This window comes from Ctenopharyngodon idella, chromosome 8 (assembly GCF_019924925.1).
Source record: "Ctenopharyngodon idella isolate HZGC_01 chromosome 8, HZGC01, whole genome shotgun sequence".
Classification (NCBI taxonomy): domain Eukaryota; kingdom Metazoa; phylum Chordata; class Actinopteri; order Cypriniformes; family Xenocyprididae; genus Ctenopharyngodon; species Ctenopharyngodon idella.
Genome location: NC_067227.1, coordinates 27,716,841 through 27,740,173, shown reverse-complemented (window position 1 = coordinate 27,740,173; position 23,333 = coordinate 27,716,841). Strand labels below are relative to the sequence as shown.

Here is a 23,333-nt window from a genome sequence, read left to right as displayed (position 1 = left end):
ATTTGGATTTGTCTGTGCGTGTTTTTTTGACTCTTATAGATGGAGTTCCCATTGACATGCATTATACGACTGACAGACCGCAACGGTTGGAGTTAAAAATCATCATTTGTGTTCTACTGAAGAAACAAAGTCACCTACATCTTGGATGTCCTGGGGGTAAGCACATAAACATCAAATTTTCATTTTTGGGTGAACTATCCCTTTAACAAAGATTAATAAATACTGTAACAAATGTATTGCTCATTGTTAGCTCATGTTAGTTAATACATTAATAACTAATATTAACTAATAACTAATATTAACAAATGAGACCTTGTTGTAAAGTGTTACCGATGTTCATTTTAAGTGCATTAACAGCAGACATATTTTCAATTAATACACACTGAAGCACGTGAAATGAAGAACACAAATTAATCTGTGGTAATCGCTAACATGCTACGGGAGAGGTTAAAAATCCCTGGAAAATATCTATGACCTTCAGCGCTAAAGGAAACCCAGATACGAAAGCACAAAAGCTGAGAGGCCGACATCAAAATTCCTAACTGACTGATGGCATCCTCAGTTCAGACATGGTTTCACACCCACTTTCAGCCTCCACTGACTCCATCTTTAAAATAAACAGGAGCAAACAAGTGGCCATAACCATAAATAATCCATAATCTGACACCATATTTCTCAGCGGGCTGTCAGGGGCCGTTTACACACAACATCAGGTGTTGATGGACGCCTGTTATTCCTCTTTAACTTGTGGGCATCAGAGTGCAACCCCAGCAGGGGAGGTGAGAATCTACAGTGACAGCCGCGCTGCCAAATTGTCCCACTACAGCAATACTGATTACGCTGCAGTGTAGCCGTGAAGAGGACACTTTTGAAAGAGCAAGATGAAAGGCGTAGAGGATACAGGCCTGGCATTCCAGCAAACCCACCACGGTCATTCCAGCGCCAGAGTCAAATTGACAATTGCTCAAGCTCATGTATATTAAAAAGCAAAGCGGTTAGAGGCACCCTGCTGGCCCAGTGGTTTAGCTGCTATCATTGATGTCACCACTTCAAATGTCATGACAAATTAGCTCCCAGAAGCTCGCATCGAATGGAACCGCAATACCACTTAAGTTGTAGTACAGGGTTAGCATCCATGGTTTCCATGGTAACAGGGTAACAGCAGGTTTGGGAAATGGTCCAGGATTGAAAAGATGCATAAGGTTGACCTCATATGTCACATGCATGGCTTTAACTTCACTTATTTGAATCGCGCAGTTGCAAGGATGTACAAGAGTACGGGTGATTCGCAACAGCCTGTGAAGGATTACATCACACCAGCTGATAAATCTACAGCCCCATGGCTAAACAAATTCATATTTTAGCTGCGTTGTGAGCAAGAATTTCAATTATTCTTTTCAATTAGTTTTTTTAGCTAATACGTTAATGCATTCAGTTTCTTTTTGAAGAGGACTTATTATGCTTTTTTAAACTTTCTCTAGTATGTAATGTTGTTGCTTGGGCATGAAAAAGGTCTGCAAAGTTATTCTCTATATCAGTAAGCACCGTTTCTGAACTCCCTGAAATGCCTCCATTGCAGTTTTGAGTTTTCTTTTGGGAACGAACATGTCACTCACAATACTCCTTATTTAAATAATTCCCACCCAAGGCATACGCAAAATTAAAGGGCGTGGCCTGAATAGTAGTGTGTTGAAACTCACAATTAAGGTAAGGGGCATGACATTTCAAAAACACGCTCGAAGCGGTTGACCATTCACAACACACTAGTCCAGCTGACCAATCAGAGCACAATGTGCTTTTCGGAACGAGGGGTTTCATAGAAACAGGGACTAAACAGAGAGTGTTACTGACAGACTGGGAAGAGAGGTGCTGCAACAATGTAAAATATATGAAAAATAATGTTTTTTGAACATTCATTCAAACAAAATAACGACTTTTCAGCAATATCTAGTGATTGCCGATTTCAAAACACTGCTTCATGAAGCTTCGAAACTTTACGAATCTTTTGTTTTGAATCAGTGGTTTGGAGCGTGTATCAAACTGCCAAAGTCACGTGATGGTTTAGATATTGTTGAAAAGACGTTGTGACGAGCAGGGCGGGCGAGAGCCATGAGGGTACGGCACAAGGCCGGTGACGTGAGTGATAATGAGCGTGAGCTGCGCGTTGCACCAGTCTCGAGTCTCTCATGGAGGAGCTCCGGAAGCTCTCCGACAGCATGTCCCTCCTTCCTCCCGGGTTTCGGCACCATTATAACGTTGTTCATAGATACGGGAAGAAGGAGGCGGAAACCAGCGAACGGTAAACACAACTTTAATATATAAAATAAACAAATACAAAACGAAAGTAATGCCGCACAAACATAATAAAACATAAAGTAAAGTCCAGGCCTGGTCCTCTTTCTTCCTTCAACGTCGTCGCTCCCCTTTTATGCTTCCGGAGCTCCTCCGTGAGAGACTCGAGACCGGTGCAACGCGCAGCTGACGCTTATTATCACTCGCGTCACCAGCCTCGCGCCGTTCCCTCACGGTTCTCGCCTGCCCTGCTCGTCACAGACGTTATTTTGTTTTTTTGGCGCACAAAAAGTATTCTCGTCGCTTTATAACATTAAGGTTGAACCACTGTAGTCACATGAACTGTTTTAAATATGTCTTTTGTACCTTTCTGGGCATTGAAAGTGTTAATTATCTTGCTGGCGATGCAGGCCTCACTGAGCCATCGGATTTTATCAAAAATATCTTAATTTGTGTTCTGAAGATGAACGAAGATCTTACGGGTTTGGAACGACATGAGGGTGAGTAATTAATGACAGAATTTTCATTTTTGGGTGAACTAACCCTTTAATTTGTTTGAGAAATGTAACTGGCTGTACATACTGTAAGAATATGTATTTAAATAAACATATTCAGAAGAGTGTTTTGTTGTGTTACATACATTTAAAAAAGCATGCAGGGGTGGGTGTCTTTATGCACCTAGTGATTTGATTCTATTTCAATTCAAAAAGTCACAATCTGATTCCCAAACAATTCGCAATGCATCTTAATTTTTCAGCAACACTGTGAGGGTGCAAATCTTTGGGTAGTTAAGGTGCTTCACTGTAAAATTCAGTGTAAAGTTTCTGCATAAATGATGTACTAAATACTGTATTATGTCTGCTCTGACCCATCAACAGAACATGATTATTATAATCTAGTCAGTGCCACATAGAGTTGGCAAACATAGAAAACAATTCAAATATTATGTTCATTTAGAAAATACATAACATATTGTTATTTCGTGTTTATGGTTTAGTAAGGCAGTCTGCAGATTTGAAGAAACTGAAAAGTACCTGAAATCATAGGAGACGCTGGTGGTGGCAGAACCAGAAGTACTGGCTGCGTCGGTGGAGTCCTGGTCCAAACTGAATGTCTGTCCTGAGCTGGTGCTAAGAATGAAGATGGACGAATCCATAAAGAGAGACAGAGACAGGGAAAGAAGCATAAACAAAAGTGTTTAATGACTCAAAACCATCACATACTTATAGTCAACATGATACACAGTTAACAAACCATTTTACTTCCATAATGTGACATATTTCAGAGAAAAAAACAATACTGAATGAGTGGGGCTTGATTTTACTTATAAGGAAGTGATTGAAACCAGTGTTGTTATTGTTAACTAAAATAAATGTTTTTTAATTGAAAAAAGCTGAAATAAAATAAAATATATAAATATTAGATGAAAAACTTTAAAGAAAATTAGAAATGTTGTCTGGGCAACTAACTAAAATAAATTTTAAAGGGATAGTTCACCCAAAAATGAAAATTATCCCACGATTTATTCACCCTCAAGCCATCTTAGGTGTATATGACTATCTTCTTTCAGACGAACACAGAGTTATATTAAAAAATATCCTGGCTCTTCGAAGCTTTATAATGGTAGTGAATGGGGGGCACGGTTTTGAAGGCCAAAGCTAGTTAACAAAGTTTTAAATATAGATATTTTTCTTACAAAAACCCATCGCTTCGCTTCAGAAGGCCTTTATTAACCCCCTAGAGCTGTATGGATTACTTTTATGGTGGATGGATGAAATCCTGTCCCCTGTTCACTACCATTATTAAAGCTTGGAGGAGCCAGGATATTTTTAAATATGACTGAAAGAAAATAGTCAAAATATACCTAGGATGGCTTGAGGGTGAGTAAATCATGGGATAATTTTCATTTTTGGGTGAACTAACCCTTTAAGTTTAATAAATTAAAGCTAAATAAAAATATTTCGAAAAAAATAATAAAAATGACTAAAGTGTAAACTAAAATCAAAACTGAAGATAATAATAATAATAATAATAATAATAATAAAAAATTCAAGCTAATTCAAAATATTATATTATATTATACCAAAAAAGTTCAAAAACAAATGAATTGCAAATAGTCACATAAAACAATAACTGGAGAAAAAGTTGTTTCAATTCGACTTCATGTTACTAATCTTATCTTTCTCAATAACTTTAATCTCAGTCTTACTCAAGAGGCCAAAGCAGTAGGGCTACTGAAGAATACAAAAGAATACAGTTGATCCGACCTGCTGCTTGCTATTCAACACATTATACAGCGCTGGGATTGTGACTACACCAGAGTTTATCAGGACTACCATTCAAAGGATGGCAGTCATTAACTACAGTTCACGGCTTTGTGATGAAACCCAACGTGCCCTTTTTATTATGGCCGAAACCAACTCCAGATTTCTCTTTTATACTCTTCAACAATCCCTCTCAGACAGCCGCTTTCGCCTCTGAAAGCTTTGTCTGCCCCAATAGTGTTTCCAATTCTCTCATTATTCAGGCCTGTTTGAGAGATGATAACCTTTACAGAAAAGTATAATTAAATCGCTTCACCCACCGTGTTGATAAAAAAAAAAAATATTTTCAGGGGGTGGGGTGGGGTTGTGATTGGGGAAACAGTGAGAGACCTTTCCGATATTTCAAAGGGAAATGGATGCAAATGAGCATGATTGTTCGAAAGCCAATAAATAGATGCTTAAGCATTCAAATCAAAGGTAATGAGAAAAGGTTAAGCGTGCCGTCTGCTGCCGTGAGACTGATGAAGGAAGACTGAATTTGATTGAGACCTCATTATGTACATTGATGGAAAGGTGACAATTAATTTCTGGCAGTTTTAGCACAGGTGAGGCGGCTTTATCAAAAAATGAAAGGGCAGACGTATCAAATGAGATATCTGTATTATGCGCTTAATTGTTACGACATGCCTCAGGGTCTTAACAAATTATTAAGTCACTAAGAGGACAAGGGTGAATAATGAAATAGTACCACAACATAAATTGGTTATGCAATTTTATGGCTTAATTATGGCTTTTCCACTCCGAATTCAAAATGCAAAACACTTGAAAAATATGGATAACAAGATTTTAATGCATTAATAAACTTAATTATCTTACTGTGATTATTTTATTCACATTAGGGATGGGTGGTATGACCAATATTTTATATAGATATTAACATGTAAGGTGTAAACTTTTTTTTTTTTTCATTTTCAGCAAAAATAACTACCGTATATATGATTGTATAATATATATTCATGTGGTAATGCCTATTTGTGGACAATTTAAAAAAAAACGTGAATTAAATACTTCATCTTATTTGATTATATCTTCTCTTTTTATTTTATTTTTTTATCTGAAAAAAAAATAAAAATAAAATAAAATTATTCCTAAAAAAAAAATTCTAAAAAATAAATAAATAAATAAATAAATAAAAAGTCTGGCATCAGTGCAAAACAACTTATGTAACATGACCTCAAAACAAAAAAGCTAAAATATAATTGTATAAAATATTAATAATATATTTTTTAAAGTATTTAATATTATAAAATATTTTATACTTCTTATTGATATATAATAGTTTTGACTATATTCTGATTGGATGATGACTTTAAATGTTTATCATATGTACTCACACCTGTGACCACACATCAGTTCAATTTTATATTAATATTCTATATTATAATATAACATTTAATTCTATATTTATTTCATACCAGTTTTGAGCCCTAATTCATCTTGCTTAAATAAAATAAAATAAAATAAAATAAAATAATTTTTAAATAAGGCTTTGGATGATTCTGGAGCAAAAAAAAACTTGTGTTGAGTCAAAGTTCATCTCACCTCTTTAAACTCTGCAGCTCATCCAGCGTGAAGTCGAAGATGTTGGCCATGTGATGATTGGTGCTCCAGGCAGAGGTGAGGTCATTCTGTTATGATGTCACAAACAAAGTATGAAATACATCGTTAAATTCATTTTAGCACATCGGCTCATTGTCATTTGGATCACAGCTTTGATTATGACGATCAGAGCCGTCATGGTTGTTACAGTCACTCTAATGCCGTCTTTGAAGTTGCTCATGGCATTATTAGCCGTGCTGCCTGGAGTGTCAAGGATGTGTAGTTCAAGTAAAGCATGTCTGGGGACTGGAGACCTCTCAGAAGGATTTGTCAGTTAAATGCTTCACAGGATGAATGTAATCCTTTTTAAAAAATTTAGAAAGACAGAATGAGAGGGTAAGAGAGGGTTGGCGAGTAACAAACTAAAAGTAGAAATGTAACCCAACTAGATTTTGTCAGTAGAGTGACTACTTCTTGTTAGTAGATTGCAGTGCAGCTGAATTCTTGCACGAAAGGCTAGCTTGACTGGAGTTCAGAAACTCGAAATCATGAGTAGCTTGTAGCTTGGCTTTCAAAGTAGCTTCACCAACAGTGAGAGAAAAAAGGTGAGGGAGAGAGAACGAAGGCGAGAAAGAGACAAAACAACACATGAGGAGTGAGGGAGAAATGCAAGGTCTGCATTGTAGCAAGCATCAAGGAATAAAAAGAAGATCACCACGGGGCGCAGAGAGATGCTAGAGAGAGATGAAGAGAGGCAGGAGAAAACAACGAAGAGTAAACTTCACACAGGTCATATTTAAATGTAAAAGTCCGTACATAAGAAACCTTGTAGATAAATGGCTGAAATGAAAAAAGAAAGTAGCAATTCACTTGGCTGCATGAAAGTAAACCATCGAGGAATTCAAGAAACTTTAAGACGTGCTAGAACACAAAATTTCAGTAAGGGAAGCTCGGATTTGGACTGACAGGTCAAACGTAGTCTCAGAAGTCCAACACTTCACCTCTTCATGAATCTAATTTCAAGAGGACTGCACAATCTGAATTATTTAGTATTGTGTGTGTGTGTGTGTGTGGTTTAGTGATAGATCAATATATATCAGATAGGCCAGCGTTGCCCAATCTGAGGTTTGTGAGGAACTGCAGGGGGTTTGTGAGATGATGTAAAGCTAATAATTCAATAATAAAAATGTACAATCACAATAAATAAAACTTGAAAATAAAACACTAAAAAAGATGAAATATTTTGTTTACTTGCATGTCACCATGAACATGCGAATGTATTGTTAAATTATTGAAAAACTAATATTTCTTTGCAAAATTAGGGCTTATTTAATTTCTGAAGTTTTGTGGATGTCTTATTTTATGTCATTAATCTTTAAAACATATATTCACTACCGTTCAAAAGTTTGGGCTCTGTAAGATTTTTAAGTGTCTTATGCTCACGAGGCTGCATTTATTTGATCAAAAACACAGTAAAAACAGTATTGTGAAATATTAGTGCAATTTAAAAGGGGTCATATGATGCAATTTCTTGTTTTCCTTTTTCTTTAGTGTGTTATGTAGCTGTTTGTGCATGTAAAAGATCTGCAGAGTTACAAAGTCTCAAACCCAAAGAGATATTCTTTGTAAAAGTTGAGGCTCAGCCACGCCTTCCTAAAACACTTCATTCAAACACGCCCCCACAAATCTACGTCAGTCTGTGGGGGCAGAGTTTCATAACACCACCCAAATGTATACGCAAAGAAAGAAGGCGTAACTGTTATTCTCGCTGTTGTATTGTTGTCGCCTGTGCCACCATGTCGTGGAGATGCAGTGTTTTTCATTGCGAAAGCCAAACTACTTTGTTTGGCCTTCCAAAAGAGGACACAATTAGAAAACAGTGGTTAAGCTTTATTTACAACACTGTTCCAGTACAACCCAAATATTCGACTGTGTGCTGCACATTTTTCGCAGAACTGTTTCCAGAACCTGGGAGAGTACAAGGCCGGCTGTGCACAAAGGCTGATTCTAAAAAGTGGGGCAATTCCATCTTTGCAAGTACAGTCTGGTGCTTCTGACTCACAGACACAGCCTGTAAGTATATTTTCATATTTTAAGAATTTGCTACTGACTATTTAAACGCGAGTTTTGAGCAGTATAGAGTAGCGCTTGTTTGTCATTTCTACGATCACAAATGCAGACATGGTTTTATGTTTACGCGTATAAAGGCAGTATAAGTCATTATAATCAGTAGGCTAATTATGTCCCCAATGGAATGCAACAAATGCTTAGTTTATAATGGCGCATCAGAGCACACCGCGCTCGTCCAAATGATGAGCTTTGTAAAAAACGATGCATTTCAGAAAGGCGTCAGAAAGGAGCAACAACAATGTACGGTACGTGTAAAACAATGACTTTTTTGAACATAAAACTGTGTAAACACATTGAGTTAAACCAAATACACAAAATAATGTTCTTTTTAGGACCCTCATATGACCCATTTAAAATAACTATTTTCTATTATAACATTTTTCAAAATGTAATTTATTCTGTCTCTAGATATCAATGTTAACCACTGAGCAATTTGTATCAATAGATCACTAATAAATACACTTTAGTGATGGCTAAGTCATCTCATTAGTTTCTTTAAGAATTTTTAATAAAAACATAGACTGGCCTATTCAGAATCGGAAATATAAAACTGATTATTAACCCAACCTGCTAGTTGGTCAGACTAGTTATTAACACAGTGTTTATGCAGCTGGCCCAGAACCCTTTTTAATTAGACAGACTTAGCAACCGTAACAACAGAACACAGATTTCAACCAGACAAGAAAGGTCATGTTATACAGCTTGTGTCTCAGTGAAATGTTACCCGGGTGAAAAGCTTACATTAGGAATTGCATCCTCCAGCAGCCACTTGGACCTCTTCTTTCTCCGCTTCTCTGCAGGAACAGAGTTACTGCAACAGAGGAAGTCGAGAAACATTCAGTCGACATAATTGAGCATAATAACAACTGAACTATCTAAATCAACTGTCAATCAATGCATCATCTCCACCCACTAAACATGTCATTACAGATTTGAGAGCCAAAACTATTGAATCCTAAAAAGGAGATGTGGCTGTCAAATGTAAAATTATAGGGGAGAAGCCACGTGTCTTTCAGTGCATTCATTGCACTGTGAAAATTTAAATTCCCTTTGAAACGTTAAAAGAAATAAAGACCTCAGTTATGATCAGCCAACTGGATAAAAAACAAACAAATAGCACAGTGAACCAATTAAAATATTTAATTGGGATCAGTCTCATGATAATCCATTTTAATGTTTCCATGTGACATCAACAAGCGGTATCGTTCATAAAAATGGGAGGCACTAATAAGGAAAATAAAAGATGCTTAGAAATGGTGTAACTAACCTGCTTCTGCTGGCCCCCTTTTTGTGGCCCCTGTGGCCCTCACTATTCTGGGCCTTCTCTGGGAACAACTTAGATGGGGGGTTAGGAGGGACCCTTGTCCTTAGTCGGAAAATGCATTTCCTCTTCTTGATCTCCTTCCCACAGAGAAACCTAAAACAAGGGGTCAGAATAAATATACATTAATACATTATATATACACATTAAATATACATATATATAAAAACAAAAAGGAAAACGTTTTTCTTACTTGCTTTTATAGTTGTTGAGGGCGTCAAGAATAACATGGTGTCGTTCAGACACAGGGGTATTGCAGAGCTGAAGGGGTAGAAATAGGTAAGGAAGTCTTTGAAAGAAACTGATGGTGTGATATGGTGTTTTATTATGAGACATTTCCTTTGCTGTTGCCTTGAGCTGTCATGTTTCAATGAAGACAAATGAAGCCCATAGGCTTCGCTATAGTTGTTAAGCGTTCCATACACAGAACCGAAGTGTGAGCAATTTAGCAATGCTGTTTTCTCAGATTACACATGACAAGCGGTTAGAACAGGGGTCTCCAACACACCGCTCGAGAGCTACCAGTAGCTCATGGCCAGATTGAAGGTAGCTTGTCAAAATGTACTTTTCAACCAATCAGAGTGAGCTAATATAGACAGGTGTCCCATCCCCTCCAATGCAAATTAAGTATTTGACATATTGGCAGTGAATAACAACTAATAATAGAAAAAAACCCTATTGGGACATCCAAGTTTCAATCAGTATTAGCTAGAAAAGTTTGCATCAGAATGAGTAAAGGCAGCGTTCAAGCAAAGAAAAGGGGAAAAAAAATACTATTTTCATAAGGAATGGGAGAGGGGGTTCTTCTTTACAAATATAGGCGAGAGATGTGTGTGCCTAATTTGGCGTGCTAGCAACAGTAAAGGCATTACTTAATTCAGCGTTAAGTTAGCAACAGCAGGCGCAGCATGCAGTGTAGGTTTCACTTTTTTCTGTGAAAACATGACGGAAGGCAGAGTGCTGAGAGAAATTATATGAAACAATTTAGGAATGAATGAATTCTATGAATGTATAAGGGGGTACCGACTGTCTTCAGAAAAAGTTTCAATGTCATTTGTTTTTCATCTTCCCTCTGTGTGAAGCCAAATAAATTAATGTTTACAAGTACAGCGCTGCTTAGTTTACAGAGGTTACTGTGCAAACAGCTCTATTTCTAATGTTCCATAAGCGCCACCTACTGCCAGGAAATGGATTTACATTTTCATTCAGCCTGTCTGCTGTTTTTTGTTCAGACCAATGCGAAACAAATATTTGATGTAAATTTTAACAGGTAGATGGAAAATAAGTGAATGTGCATTCTTTTCTCTGACATTAGGGTTGGAACGACGCGATTACGTAAATTAGTCGATTTGCATGGAATGCGTCAATTCGTCTCGATGTTTATGTTTCCCAATGATGGCGGCTCCTGGGCATGCTGAAAATCAGTCGTTATTACAAAGTGTAGAAATTTTTTTAAACAGAGGCCAAATAATCGAATCATTACATTATTCCATTAATCGAGAAAAATAAAAAAACTAAATAATCGATAGGAAAAAAAGGTACTTCCAGCACGTGTATACATAAAACCCTTTCAGGTGTATAACAGTTTGGATTGTTGTTAATTTAAGAGTTATGATACATTAAACACACGACTGCCTTATTCTGTCTAAGGAGCCACATCATCTCACAGAAGGACGCTCAACCCTCGTTATGAAGTGAGTTTGGAATAAAAACATTTTATTAAATGTTGTCTTTTGTTTGACAAGATGTTAATAAATGCTTCTCATGTCTGGAAAGATGTTTGACGTGTGTTGCTTTTTCAAATGCACATTATAAGCGATACAAACTCGCAGTGCTTTCAGATGGATTAGCATTTGGAGCCATAGTTCATTGACAAGCCGCGCATAAAAAATAAATAAATAAATAAATAAATAAATAATCGCAGCTTTGCGATTTCATAATCGCACTAAGCCAAACCGTTTAAGCGCGATTTCAATGTTTTTTTTCGAATCATCTGATTAATCGTTCAGCCCTAATTACAGCAATCATCTACCAGACAAATCTAGCACTGTTTTTATTTGTTTTTTTAAACGTCTTTAAAGTCAGCGTTGATCCGGAAGTTGCAAGTCTGTTCTTCCCTATTGTGATGTATATTCAAATGAAATGACTTCTGGAATAAGAGCAGGACTGGATTTCGTCCTCGGGAATTGATTAGATGGTAGGAAGTTGTTGCTAACTAAATGGAGGCACATCTGAATGCCAGTTTGCAGTCGATTGTGGAGGATATTTAGTCCCAGCCTCCGCCAAAACATATGTCATAAAGAGAAGTTATATTTCGAGGGGGAGGGGAGGTATTTGATTTAAGATTAGGAGGGCACATGAATTAAAAAAAAAAAAATCAAGTGGGTAGTTGGTTACTGACTAAAAGCCCACCCCGAAAATTACACTCTTTACCTTTAAAACAATTCCTAAAATGATCTTGGATAGAAAAAGGTTGAATATATAACCTTGCCCATCTGGAAATTATCCCAGTTGCTGCCGATGAAGGTAAGGATCTCTTCCAGTTCAAAGTATTTTTTCTTACTTTGGACTCCCAGGTTGTACAGGGCAAGATGGACCACATCAACCCTGCAAATGAAAAATAAGTTGACTCATGCAAAATGCCACATAGAGCTTTAAAGTGTAGAGCCAAAGCTAAAGATGTTTTAGACCTAAAGCAGAAATGCTCTTAGATCAAATGACACTGCTAATATCTGCATGAAATGTTAAATAGAGTGCCGTTCTGTTCACAAGGCAAGGTCCATTTTAACACACCAGACTTTTTAAGAAGGATAAAGCTTACATCCAAACCGAGACTGACTTCATACCTAAATATCCAGCACATCCAGCTCACTGTATTTCAAGAGTAATCCCCTGCTATCATAAGAAATCCTCTCAGCACCAAATCTTTGGTTCAAATGGCTATTTCTCATTTGGGACAAAAAGCTAGAATCAATGTCCAGACAAACTCTACTCTGAAAAAACCCCAATGAACCCTCTTTACTTTCTGAAATAGCTGGGAGCACCAGAGAAAAAGCTCCAGATCGAGAAATCAGGCCTGTATCAATCAAATCCGACACTTTGACTATATAATTCTGACACGGATCTGGGCGCAATCACTCGTGAGGGGGGAAAGAAGAGCCTCCATTTACCATCTGAGAGCCAGACGCTTGATGTATTCCACTCCTTTATTGCACACCGCACAAATGAACAAGTAAAACCTGGGAGAGAAAAGACAGAAAATGGAGTCATTTAAATTACACACCTTGGAGAGGTACAAATGGTACTGCGGCCACAGAAAAATTGTGCTTGACAGTGTCATTATGATCTTTTAAAAATCCCCTAACGCATGTAATTTCGCCTGTGTGCGACGCCGCATTAAGTTTGTCGCAATATTCACTAATCATCACCGTTGAGATGTTGCAAATAGAATTTCACTTTGGTTATTGCATTCATTGATCTTTCTGAAAAGCAATAGCTGATATTTCATTATAAAACGGAAAACGCCGGCCCTAAAATCTGATTGGACCGATTCGCCGTTCGAAGCCACCAAAGAGCAATTTCCAGCAACAAGCAATTTGTCTGTATGCACTGAACGTGAAACAGCTGCACGACACAATCGCAGCCAATCAGAGGCTATTTGATGTTTACAGCTATGTGGAGCTGGATTTTCGACCAATGAGATTTAATTATTTAATTATTATTTAATTATTTAGGCACTCCACTTTCAAGTTCTGCCTAAAAATACCCTTCAGCCATGATAAAATCACTGAAAGCAGTGCTTTAATGATATAAAGCCAATTGCTTTTCAGGAAAATTCATTGATTTGAAGAGAAAGATGAGAAATCCATACTGAAAGACGGCAGAGTATTGATGCAAAGATGAAAGTTCTTTTGCTGTGGTAAAGTTTGTGATAAATGTAGCTCTGTACATACCTATCTCCAAACATCATGGACTCCTGTAGGCATTGCGTACACGCCTCATGAAACCACTGCTCGCAGCGAAAACATTGCAGCATTTTCAGATACCACCTGATGGGAAAATACGAGAATAAGAAATGAACTGTCGAATGTTTCTTATCAGACACAAAACACAAAGACCTAAACAGACCAATTACATTTCAAGATAAACAAAAATAAGAACAAGCAAAACTATAGGAAAGTGGTGTGATGGAGTGATGCTCAGATTTCTTTCTTTCCATTCAGATGGTGTGTGTATAAAACAGCAGCACTAGATTAACTAGATGTTTCTTGAAGCCGGAGTGTGAACTACTATACATGTCTATGCACCAATACCACTTATATAGACCAAGCATGAGTAACCATACTTTGTTTTTAGTACTCACAGATTCGACGCTTTAACACAGTTTTGTTGGATGGATAGCATCTTTAATATTTTCATGAAATAAATGATAACATCAAATACAGTTCAATATGGCTGATCACCAAGGCATCATAAAATCTAAATATATTATTTCCTCTCTTTTTAAGTAAAATAATATGTTGGGTAAGAGGCTTCAAATAGAGGAATCATATCAGTTAGCATAATTAGGTTAGTAAACACTCATATGGCAAATAACTCTTGTTCAGTGTTATTTTAGTTTTGTTTTATACTATTATAATATTTATTAATATTTTGAATGAGTTTTGCTTAAAGGATTAGTTCACTTTCAAATGAAAATTACCCCAAGCTTTACTCACCCTCAAGCCATCCTAGGTGTATATGACTTTCTTCTTTCTGATGAACACAGATTTAGGAGTTATATTAATAAATATTAATATATAAATGAATATCCTGATGCATCCGAGCTTTGTAATGGCAGTGAGCGAGGATCAACGAGTATGAGCTGAATAAAGTGTCTACATCCACATCCATCCATCATAAACATATTCCACATGGCTCCGGTGGGTTAATAAAGGCCTTCTGATGCGAAGCAAATAAATATCCATATTTAACAAGTTATGAAGCAAAATATCTAGCGTTCGCCAGACCGCCTTCCGTATTAAACTTATGACGAAAGTGTAAAACTCTCGCAGTTGAAAAAAGCTTACGCTACGTCCTACGCCTTCCCTATTCAACTTACGGAAAAAGCGTAACTGACGCGACGCCAGTTCCATTTTTTTTTGTAATTTGAATATGGAAGGCCGTCTGTCGGATGCTGCATATTTTACTTCATAACTTGTTAAATATGGATTTTTTTTTTTTTTTACACAAATGCTTCGCTTCAGAAGACCTTTATTAACCCCCCGGAGCTATGTGGAATATGTTTATGATGGATGGATGTATAACTTATGTTGAACTTCTATTCAGTGTCACAGCAAGCGCACATATAGAGCTGATCCTGAACAGTGTTGCAGACTGTGATATAATAATCAGATGACCACTGCTACAAAGCAAGTACGGACTTTATTTTTCAGCAAACCCGTGACAGTCCCTGTTCTGCTGTTTGTTGCATAACACATGTAATTTTGTTTTGATCAAAATGATTGCGCTGAGTGAGCAGACGGCAACCAAGCACATGAGGCAGAGGCGTGAGTGCATTTGTCACGCTTTCCTCAATGCTTTTTCTTGTATTTCACTGAAATGTGCAAACAAACCAGTTCAGTATAATTAAGGAAACATCCCAATGCTATCAAATTATGTCACAGACATTATGTCCAATACTTTGAAATTTTGATTTGCTGCATTGAATCAGTTTTTGGTATAAAAGCATTTAATTTTTAGTCATTTTAGCACTTCAACTTATTTTAATTCAGTTAGCAGCCAAGGCAAGATGGGCTTTCAATAAAACTTGGCTGCCTATGCAGTATAGAAAGGCAATTTTTTTTTTTTTTTTTTTTTTTTGAAATCACTGCTACCTGACTCGAGAAAACAGAAAAAATGCTGTTGTCTTCCCTTTTACCAAACAGGTAGGAAAACTTGCCCATAACGCGCTGGGCATGTTGACGTCCAAGACCACTCCCACCAGTATGCTATGGATATGCTTGACCTGGGCTTTCAAATACCAGATTGCTTTAGTAGGAAATACTTCTTAGCAAACTTTTGGTCATAATGGTGTCGATTGTTTTGTTCCCTGGTGCAAGAATTCAAACAGTAAACGTTTAGCTGGAGTGAGTTACTTTCGGTTTTCAGTGAAGAATCTAGCACGTTGCAGTGCTGCAAAGCCACTGCCTACAACAAAGGGTAAAAAACTGAAACTGCCATCCTGTCAGTTTCACCCAACCGCCAATGCAAAACCCTTAATAAAAAAAATTAAAAAAATCAAGCTCGAAAGAGCCATGATATTTTTAAATATATCTCTGATTGTGTTCGTCTGAAAGAAAATAGTCATATACACCTAGGATGGCTTGAGGGTGAGTAAATCATGGGGTAATTTTCATTTTTGGGTGAACTATCCCTTTAAGCCTTGTCTGTGAAATCTGGCAAAAATGAATAACTTATGTTTAACTATCTGACATCCATTCAGGTTTTCCTAATGCCTAGACCTCTAGCAGGGAAAGAAGGAATATCACAAAATGAAAGGAACAAGAAGAGACGAGGCAGACTCACTCTCCGGGTCCTCCGCAGTAGCAGTAGCACTGCTGATGGTTCGTACGGTGCAAAGAGTCCCACTCCAGCTCTTCTGGATTATAGGTCAGCACCTGCTTCATGGCCTGCAGCGCTTTGGCGATTGGCCCTTTTTTCAGAGCTCCCCCTTTCTGCAACACACATGAAACACACATGTCAGCAACATACTTTCTCTGATCCCCATTCATTTATATGCAAACGGAAAGAGAATATAGTGTATACGCATTGGATATGAAGTACTTACTCTCACAGCTAAGGCAAAAATGCACTTCCTGCAGAACCATGGGGGCAGGTCAGCTGAGCTCTCCACTGGGGGTAAGTGGCAGAGCTGGTGATAGCCTGAAGATGCAAGGCAAGCATGTGGAAGGATGGAGGACAAATATTAGCGCAAAAAAAAAAAATCGACTCATACTCAATCAGATGTGTAAATATGAACAGCAGAGCTGAAGTCGACACTAATCCTTGAGACTTCAGAGAGCCACTTCTGCGTCCCCAGCGAGTCATTACTGTAGTGCAGTCTTAACAAACCCCTTTAAAGTCATCAAAGACACCCAGAATAGTTCTCTATTTGCTTTGTAGATGCTATGGCATTTATAATGCAAATTGTACCACATTTTCAACTCCATTCTTTTAAAATACATTATCACAAGTACATGCTAATTAGTTTTATCCACATGCAGAAGAGTTCCCTGGCCATTACATCATGCGAGGAGTCATAGAAACACTTATATAACTACATTTCTACATTTACTGAAGACAATGTGAGTGCTGCATGATCATGCAGAAGTAACTAGAGCCGTAACTACCATAGACATTGAATATTAAAAGGTTAGTTCACCCAAAAATTCTGTCATTATTTACTCACTCTCATGTCGTTCCACATCCATAAGACCTCTGTTCATCTTCGGAACACAAATTAAGATATTTTTGATAAAATCCGATGGCTCAGTGAGGCCTGCATTGACAAGTTAATTTACACTTTCAAATGCCCAAAAATGTACTTAAGACATATTTAAAACAGTTCATGTGACTGCAGTGGTTCAACCTTAACGTTATGAAGCGACGAGAATACTTTTTGTGCACCAAAAAAAAAAAAAAAAATAACATGTTTATTCAACAATATCTAGCGATCGGCGATTTCAAAACACTGCTTCATGAAGTTTCAAAGCTTTACGAATCTTTTGTTTTGAATCAGTGGTTCGGAGCTTGAAAGTCACGTGATTTCAGTAAACGAGGCTTGATTATGTCATAAGTGTTTCAAAATTTCAATGGTTCATGTGACTTTGGCAGTTTGACTCACGCTCCGAACCACTGATTCGAAACAAAAGATTCGTAAAGCTTCGAAACTTCATGAAGCAGTGGTTTGAAAACGCCCATCACTAGGTATTGTTAAATAAAGTTGTTATTTTGTTTTTTTTTTGGCGCACAAAAAGTATTCTCGCTGCTTCATAACAATAAGGTTGAACCACTGTAGTCACATGAACCATTTTAAAAATGTCTTTAGTACCTTTCTGGGCATCTGAAAGCGTAAATTAACTAGTGTAAATTAATATTTTATCAAAAATATCTTAATTTGTGTTCCGAAGATGAACCAAGGTCTTGCGGGTGTGGAACGACATGAGGGTGAGTAATAAATGACAGAATTTTCATTTTTGGGTGAACTAACCCTTTAAGGTTACAATCTGTCACCACTACAATTTAGGTTGTTGTGGGTGGTTACCAGGATGTGGCTGTGTAGTTGGTAAGATGTTTTGGGTGTATGCTAGGTAGTTGACACCAACAGAATAACCTAACCCAGCCATCCCACCCAAACCTACATAAAATAATAAATTATTATTATTATTCTAGATGTACTTTAATATATTAATTTACCATAATAAATTATCTTTTAGTAGTATTAATGATAATAATAATAATAATAATAATAATAATAACAGAATATTGTAAAATAAAATGCTAAGTGGCTGACACAAACAGAATCCATCAGCCACCCAGCAATCGAACCAAACCCACATAAAATAATAATAATAATAATAATAATAATAATAATAATAACTATTATTATTATTTTTAGATGTACTGTAATATAATCATCTACCATATTAATAATAATAATAATATTAACAGAAAATTGTCAAATAAAGTGCTAGGTAGCTGACACAAACGGAATCCATCAGCCACCCAGCAATCCCACCAAACTCACATAAAATTATAAATATTATTATTATTATAGATGCACTGTAATATATTAATTTACCATAATAGAAAATTGTCAAATAATATGCTAGGTGGTTGACACCAACAGAATAGCCATCAGCCAACCAGCCATCCCACCCAAACCCACATAAAATAATAAAAAATATGTTTTTGTCATTATTATTTACTGTAATATATTGATTTGTCATAATAAATTATTAGTAAAATTACTATTAATTATAATAACAACAACAACAACAACACAAAATCGTCAAATAAAAGGCTTTCTACAATGAGAACGTCTCTGCCCCGAAAATATTAATAATAATAATAATAATAATAATAATACTAATAATAGTTTGGGGGGGGGGGTGCTCACTATAGAAAGTCGTGATGTTTTCCAGGAAGTGAAGGAATTTAAATTTGTATATCTATAAATTTGTAAGGTCAACTTTTAGGTGTACATTATCAAACGAATGACCTCAAAATTCAAATCCCAAACCTTAAGTATGATGAGTAATAATAATACTTTTCTTTCTCTTTGCAAATGTCACTTATAACTGTGAGTTTTTGAGTCAACAGTTCTTCAAAATGAATCATTACTTTTCAAAGCAAAAACAAGCTGTTTTACTGTGATAGATCCAGGTTTTGTGTGCTACGTGAAGAGCTAGGTGCCCATGTCTGCCTCAGACTCACCTATTCCACACTTCCCGCAGATAAGAATTTCATTACCGGGAACTAGAGACATGTCAGAACACACTGAGCATTTTGGTTCTTCCCCAGGGACACCAGCTGTGCGAGAGAGCAAGAGAATAAAGCTTCAGTTACTTTGTCACAAAGCACTAATACCATACTGTCACACAGACATCTCACAGGACACAATGACATATCAAACAACATTTCTGCTTTCTAGCTTGCTGATTAATTATTACTGCTTCTTTATGATTTAAAAATCCCAGGTTTGTACAGTGCATTTCCACCCTGACTTCTTACCATGCTGTATATCTTTCCAAAGCACCCAGAACTTGGAGTTGTCTTCAAACGTCACAAAGCAACTCTGTTTTGAGGTGCTCACCTATAGGGAAATGGAATGAGCAACGTTCGTGTTGTGAAATGCGAACATCAGACTGTAAAAAAAACATAAATACGTCTTCGCCAAATGAATTATTCATGATTAAGAGCGCATGCTATCAGGTCATGAACATCTCTTGTATGTTTCCTCCAGGGAACCAGCCATTCATTTTGTCCTCTGTAGGGGACATTGATTTTTGGGAATTTCACATAGCACAGTTTTATATATCTGGTGTATCTTAAAGTGGACATCCTGGGCTTTCAAAGCACAGTATGATTTTCTTTTTCAAGAAAGACATCTCTTTTTTTTTTTTTTAATACATGTCCTCTGTAAGGTACATCACTTTCACCTTGAACAGGGTTAAAGAAAATGAACAATATTCCAATTAAATATGACACTTTTGGCAATTTGACACAAATAAATGCTCTTGTTAAAGACCCGTTCACACCAAGGATAATAACTATAACGATAACAATAAAGATATAGCACTAAAAATCAATCTAAATATAAAAGAATAGCAGAGTCCACACCACAACTATAATGATAACGGTACAGAGAAACAATATCATTGGAATCACTTTTAAAATGATTTTTTCCAGCTGATGAACGATAAAAAACACTGACAGCCAATCAGAATCCATCCTGCTTTAAAGAGCTCGAACATTTAGATATGCAGACAACAAAACTGCAGCGCGCTTTTAGTAAACAGAACAATATCATCCGCTGGTGTGGATGCTAATATAGTTATCATTCTTGGAGTGAACAGACCTTTATTATACTATTTTTTTTCCATTGGAAGTTGCACCCATATAATAAGTTAAATTATCAGAAAGCAAATATTACATACACAAATGTTGTTAATACCATTTTATAGACTATGTGCAAAGTCTGATTCATATATGTTTAAACTGAGATTTAGAAAAAAAAAAAAAAAAAAAAAAATCATATGTTTTTAATACTCCAAGCACCATAACAACTCCATTCCAAGTTCCAATGCTTTTTTGTTGCTGTGTCCCAGTAGGATATATGGTGTGTGCAATAAAACCGAGATGTTCTGTGCATTCAGTTCAGGTTTTTATAAGAATATCAGTGACTCACCCTCTGGATTTTGCCCAGGTAGTAAAGGCCGTCAGACCAGCGGCACAGAACGTACTGGCCCACGGTCAAGTTGGTCTCCTGGTCACTACAGGTTTTCTCTCTCTTGGGAAGCAGGTGCTTGGGTTCTAGAGGGTCCGACCCGACTGTCAGATATCCGTCCCGACAGGCCGATTCCAACATGCTGACTGTAGACACACCTACACTTCCTATGGGTCAGTGGTAAAATGCAAAGAAAGAACACACAAAGATTACAACAGGTTTATCACATGTGATGTTTCCCAGAGATGCCAAAAGTGGAATTACTTGCATCATAAACATAATCTTTAACTGTATTTTTCTATGTGAAAATGATTTAAATATGGAAACCTTAGTGACCAGTGACCACTTATATCTGTAAAAACTCCCACAGAAACCAAGATAAACACTGACATAATAAGGGTTTTTACCGACTTCAGTTTAGTTGCATTTACAAAAAAACACCCAGAAAATGGCAGCGGAAAAGCTCTTGTCAAAGAAGTGTATTTCTGTGCCAGTTGTTTTATGATCCATATTCACCCAAAAAGTATTTACAGATGGAAAAAAGGGGGTTTAATAAACTCGCAATTCTGACTTAATTCAGAATTCAGAATTGCGAGAAAAAGTCAGAATTGTGAGATACAAACTTGCAATTGAGAGAAAAAAAAAAAATCAGAATTGCCAGAAAGTCAGAATTGCGAGATATAAACTCGCAATTGTGAGAAGTTAGAATTGCGGGAAAAAAAAGTCAGAATTCCGAGATAAACTCGCAATTGTGCGAAAAGTCAGAATTGCGCGATATACTTGCAATTGCGAGAAAAAGTCAAAATTGTGAGATATAAACTCGCAATTGCAAGAAAAAAGTCAGAATTAGGAGAAAAAAGTCAGAATTGCGTGACAGAAAAGTCAAAAAGTTGAACTCGCAACTGCGAGTTTAAATTTTATAAGTTCAAGGGCACACTTTAATATTTTATAAATTTATATTTTATATATATATATATATATATATATATATATATATTATTTATATTATGAGTTTTATAATCATTATTTATTTTTTCATTTACTACAATCTTGTGACGACCGTCCTGAATCCACAAAACATCTCTAAACATCTCCAAATTAGAAGCCGCTTTTTAAAAACATCATTTGCCCACAATTTACAGACTAAAACAACCACAAGTATGAGTTTACATGCTTCTGCAGTCCTTAAATAGTAACTTATATACAAAATAAGAGTCTTACAAAATTAAAAAAAAAAATAATAATTTACACGAAATGCTCATGATGCTTAAACACTCTTTCTGGAGCCTCATAGTAGATTTTCCAAATAGTGACGTAAACGATTCAGTGTCGGTTGATTTGAATGATTCAAAGACTCGTTTATAATGCTAAAACCACTGATCGACAAAAATGTCATTTATATAGATCAGTGGTCGCCACCTACTGGCGTAACGATGTAATCTGCAGAAAAAGTCAGTGAACAAATCTTTTAGGTGAACCGATTTAAATCACTGAGTTGAATCAATACACAAACAACCAATACTGTGGGTGAAAAACATACTTATTAGTAGCAAATTTATTTTATATTTGAGCGTCATCCAAACACATTTATAAAAGCCGAACACATTTTTGTTATTTAAAATGATTTATATTAAATAAATTATATAATTACTTAAATAAAATAACGAACAATAATTTTGTTATATATCTATTAATGTGAAGACGTGTATAGGTTCAACAAAGAAAGCATTTTCACAACCCCCTGGCTAGGAATCACTCAATGTTCAAGTATGTAGCCTACACCAGGTAAGTATGTACTGCATGTGCGATGGTTTTGACAACCCTGCAGGAATTCAACGGAACTGCAAAGAGATTCATCCAACCACAACTGTGCACATGGGGAATATTCCCTGACTCAATCGCAACCCTGATGAGTTAAAAAGGGAGCAGAGAAACAGAGCTGGTTGACTCACCGTCAGGATGTGAACTTCAGACTTACTGAACTCGGCCAGTTTTCTTCTACTGCCATGCACCAGACCCCTTTACAAATATTCAAATCAATCGAAACCAGCCGGCCAAGAATCACACAATCTGCAACCGTGCTATAACTAAAAGAATAAAACATGCGAGCTTGTCTCTGCGTGACAGAAAACTATTGCATCATCTTAAAAAGTCGCTTTACAGCAATGTCCACTTCTCAAAAGTCTATTAATTCAGTTGCATATATAAATCATAGCAAACTATGAATCTTTGCACGGACTCCCTCCCCATTTGAAGACATGCAACATCATCAGTGCATGCGGGAAAACTTGCGCACTACTAAAACTTCTCTCAGGGACTCGGACAAGTTGTCATGCTGGCTGGAATCAAACACAACATGCACAAAAACACAGTATTACTGTTTCATTTGCATGAATAAGTTAGTCAGATCAGTACAGCTGTAACTGTTACGCACTACAATGCTGCAGGTTTCGAATCGGGTCACATTCAAACACATCTCGCGCTGAGATTACCGCTTTGATTTCTCTCCAATCCCGCGGGTAAAACGCGCCAAAAAGTGTAGATATTCCTCCTCTGGCAGCCCGATATCCCATTCGCGATGTGTGAGGGAGTTTCTGGTGTTTTTACAGCACAAGAAGACAAGAAATGCAGTCAGTGCACGCCGCCATTTTTTCACCTTTTCCCGCGAATCATTTACGTTTTGCTTATGTAATTAACATAACCCGATCATCATCATCATCCGCGTACAGGAAGTACA

The 23,333-nt window shown here is 36.7% G+C and overlaps 1 protein-coding gene across 4 annotated transcripts in view; it reads right to left on the bottom strand.

The window, feature by feature from the left end:
• Nucleotides 1-23,333, bottom strand: part of phf19 (PHD finger protein 19) — a 29,004-nt gene extending 5,671 nt beyond the window's left edge. The window contains exons 1-14 of one of the 4 annotated variants that reach the window (XM_051902996.1): nucleotides 23,089-23,333; nucleotides 20,558-20,763; nucleotides 19,381-19,462; nucleotides 19,084-19,179; nucleotides 16,436-16,530; nucleotides 16,174-16,322; nucleotides 13,560-13,655; nucleotides 12,777-12,845; nucleotides 12,093-12,213; nucleotides 9,800-9,867; nucleotides 9,553-9,702; nucleotides 9,027-9,096; nucleotides 6,159-6,244; nucleotides 3,327-3,422 (exon numbers count right to left, since the gene is read on the bottom strand). In XM_051902996.1, the coding sequence (XP_051758956.1) occupies nucleotides 3,327-3,422; nucleotides 6,159-6,244; nucleotides 9,027-9,096; nucleotides 9,553-9,702; nucleotides 9,800-9,867; nucleotides 12,093-12,213; nucleotides 12,777-12,845; nucleotides 13,560-13,655; nucleotides 16,174-16,322; nucleotides 16,436-16,530; nucleotides 19,084-19,179; nucleotides 19,381-19,462; nucleotides 20,558-20,737 (1,358 nt within the window). In that variant the 5' untranslated portion in view covers nucleotides 20,738-20,763; nucleotides 23,089-23,333. Of the gene's footprint in view, nucleotides 1-3,326; nucleotides 3,423-6,158; nucleotides 6,245-9,026; nucleotides 9,097-9,552; nucleotides 9,703-9,799; nucleotides 9,868-12,092; nucleotides 12,214-12,776; nucleotides 12,846-13,559; nucleotides 13,656-16,173; nucleotides 16,323-16,435; nucleotides 16,531-19,083; nucleotides 19,180-19,380; nucleotides 19,463-20,557; nucleotides 20,764-22,548; nucleotides 23,008-23,030 lie in introns of those variants that run through there. The other 3 variants (XM_051902998.1, XM_051902995.1, XM_051902997.1) reach the window with 3 other exon arrangements.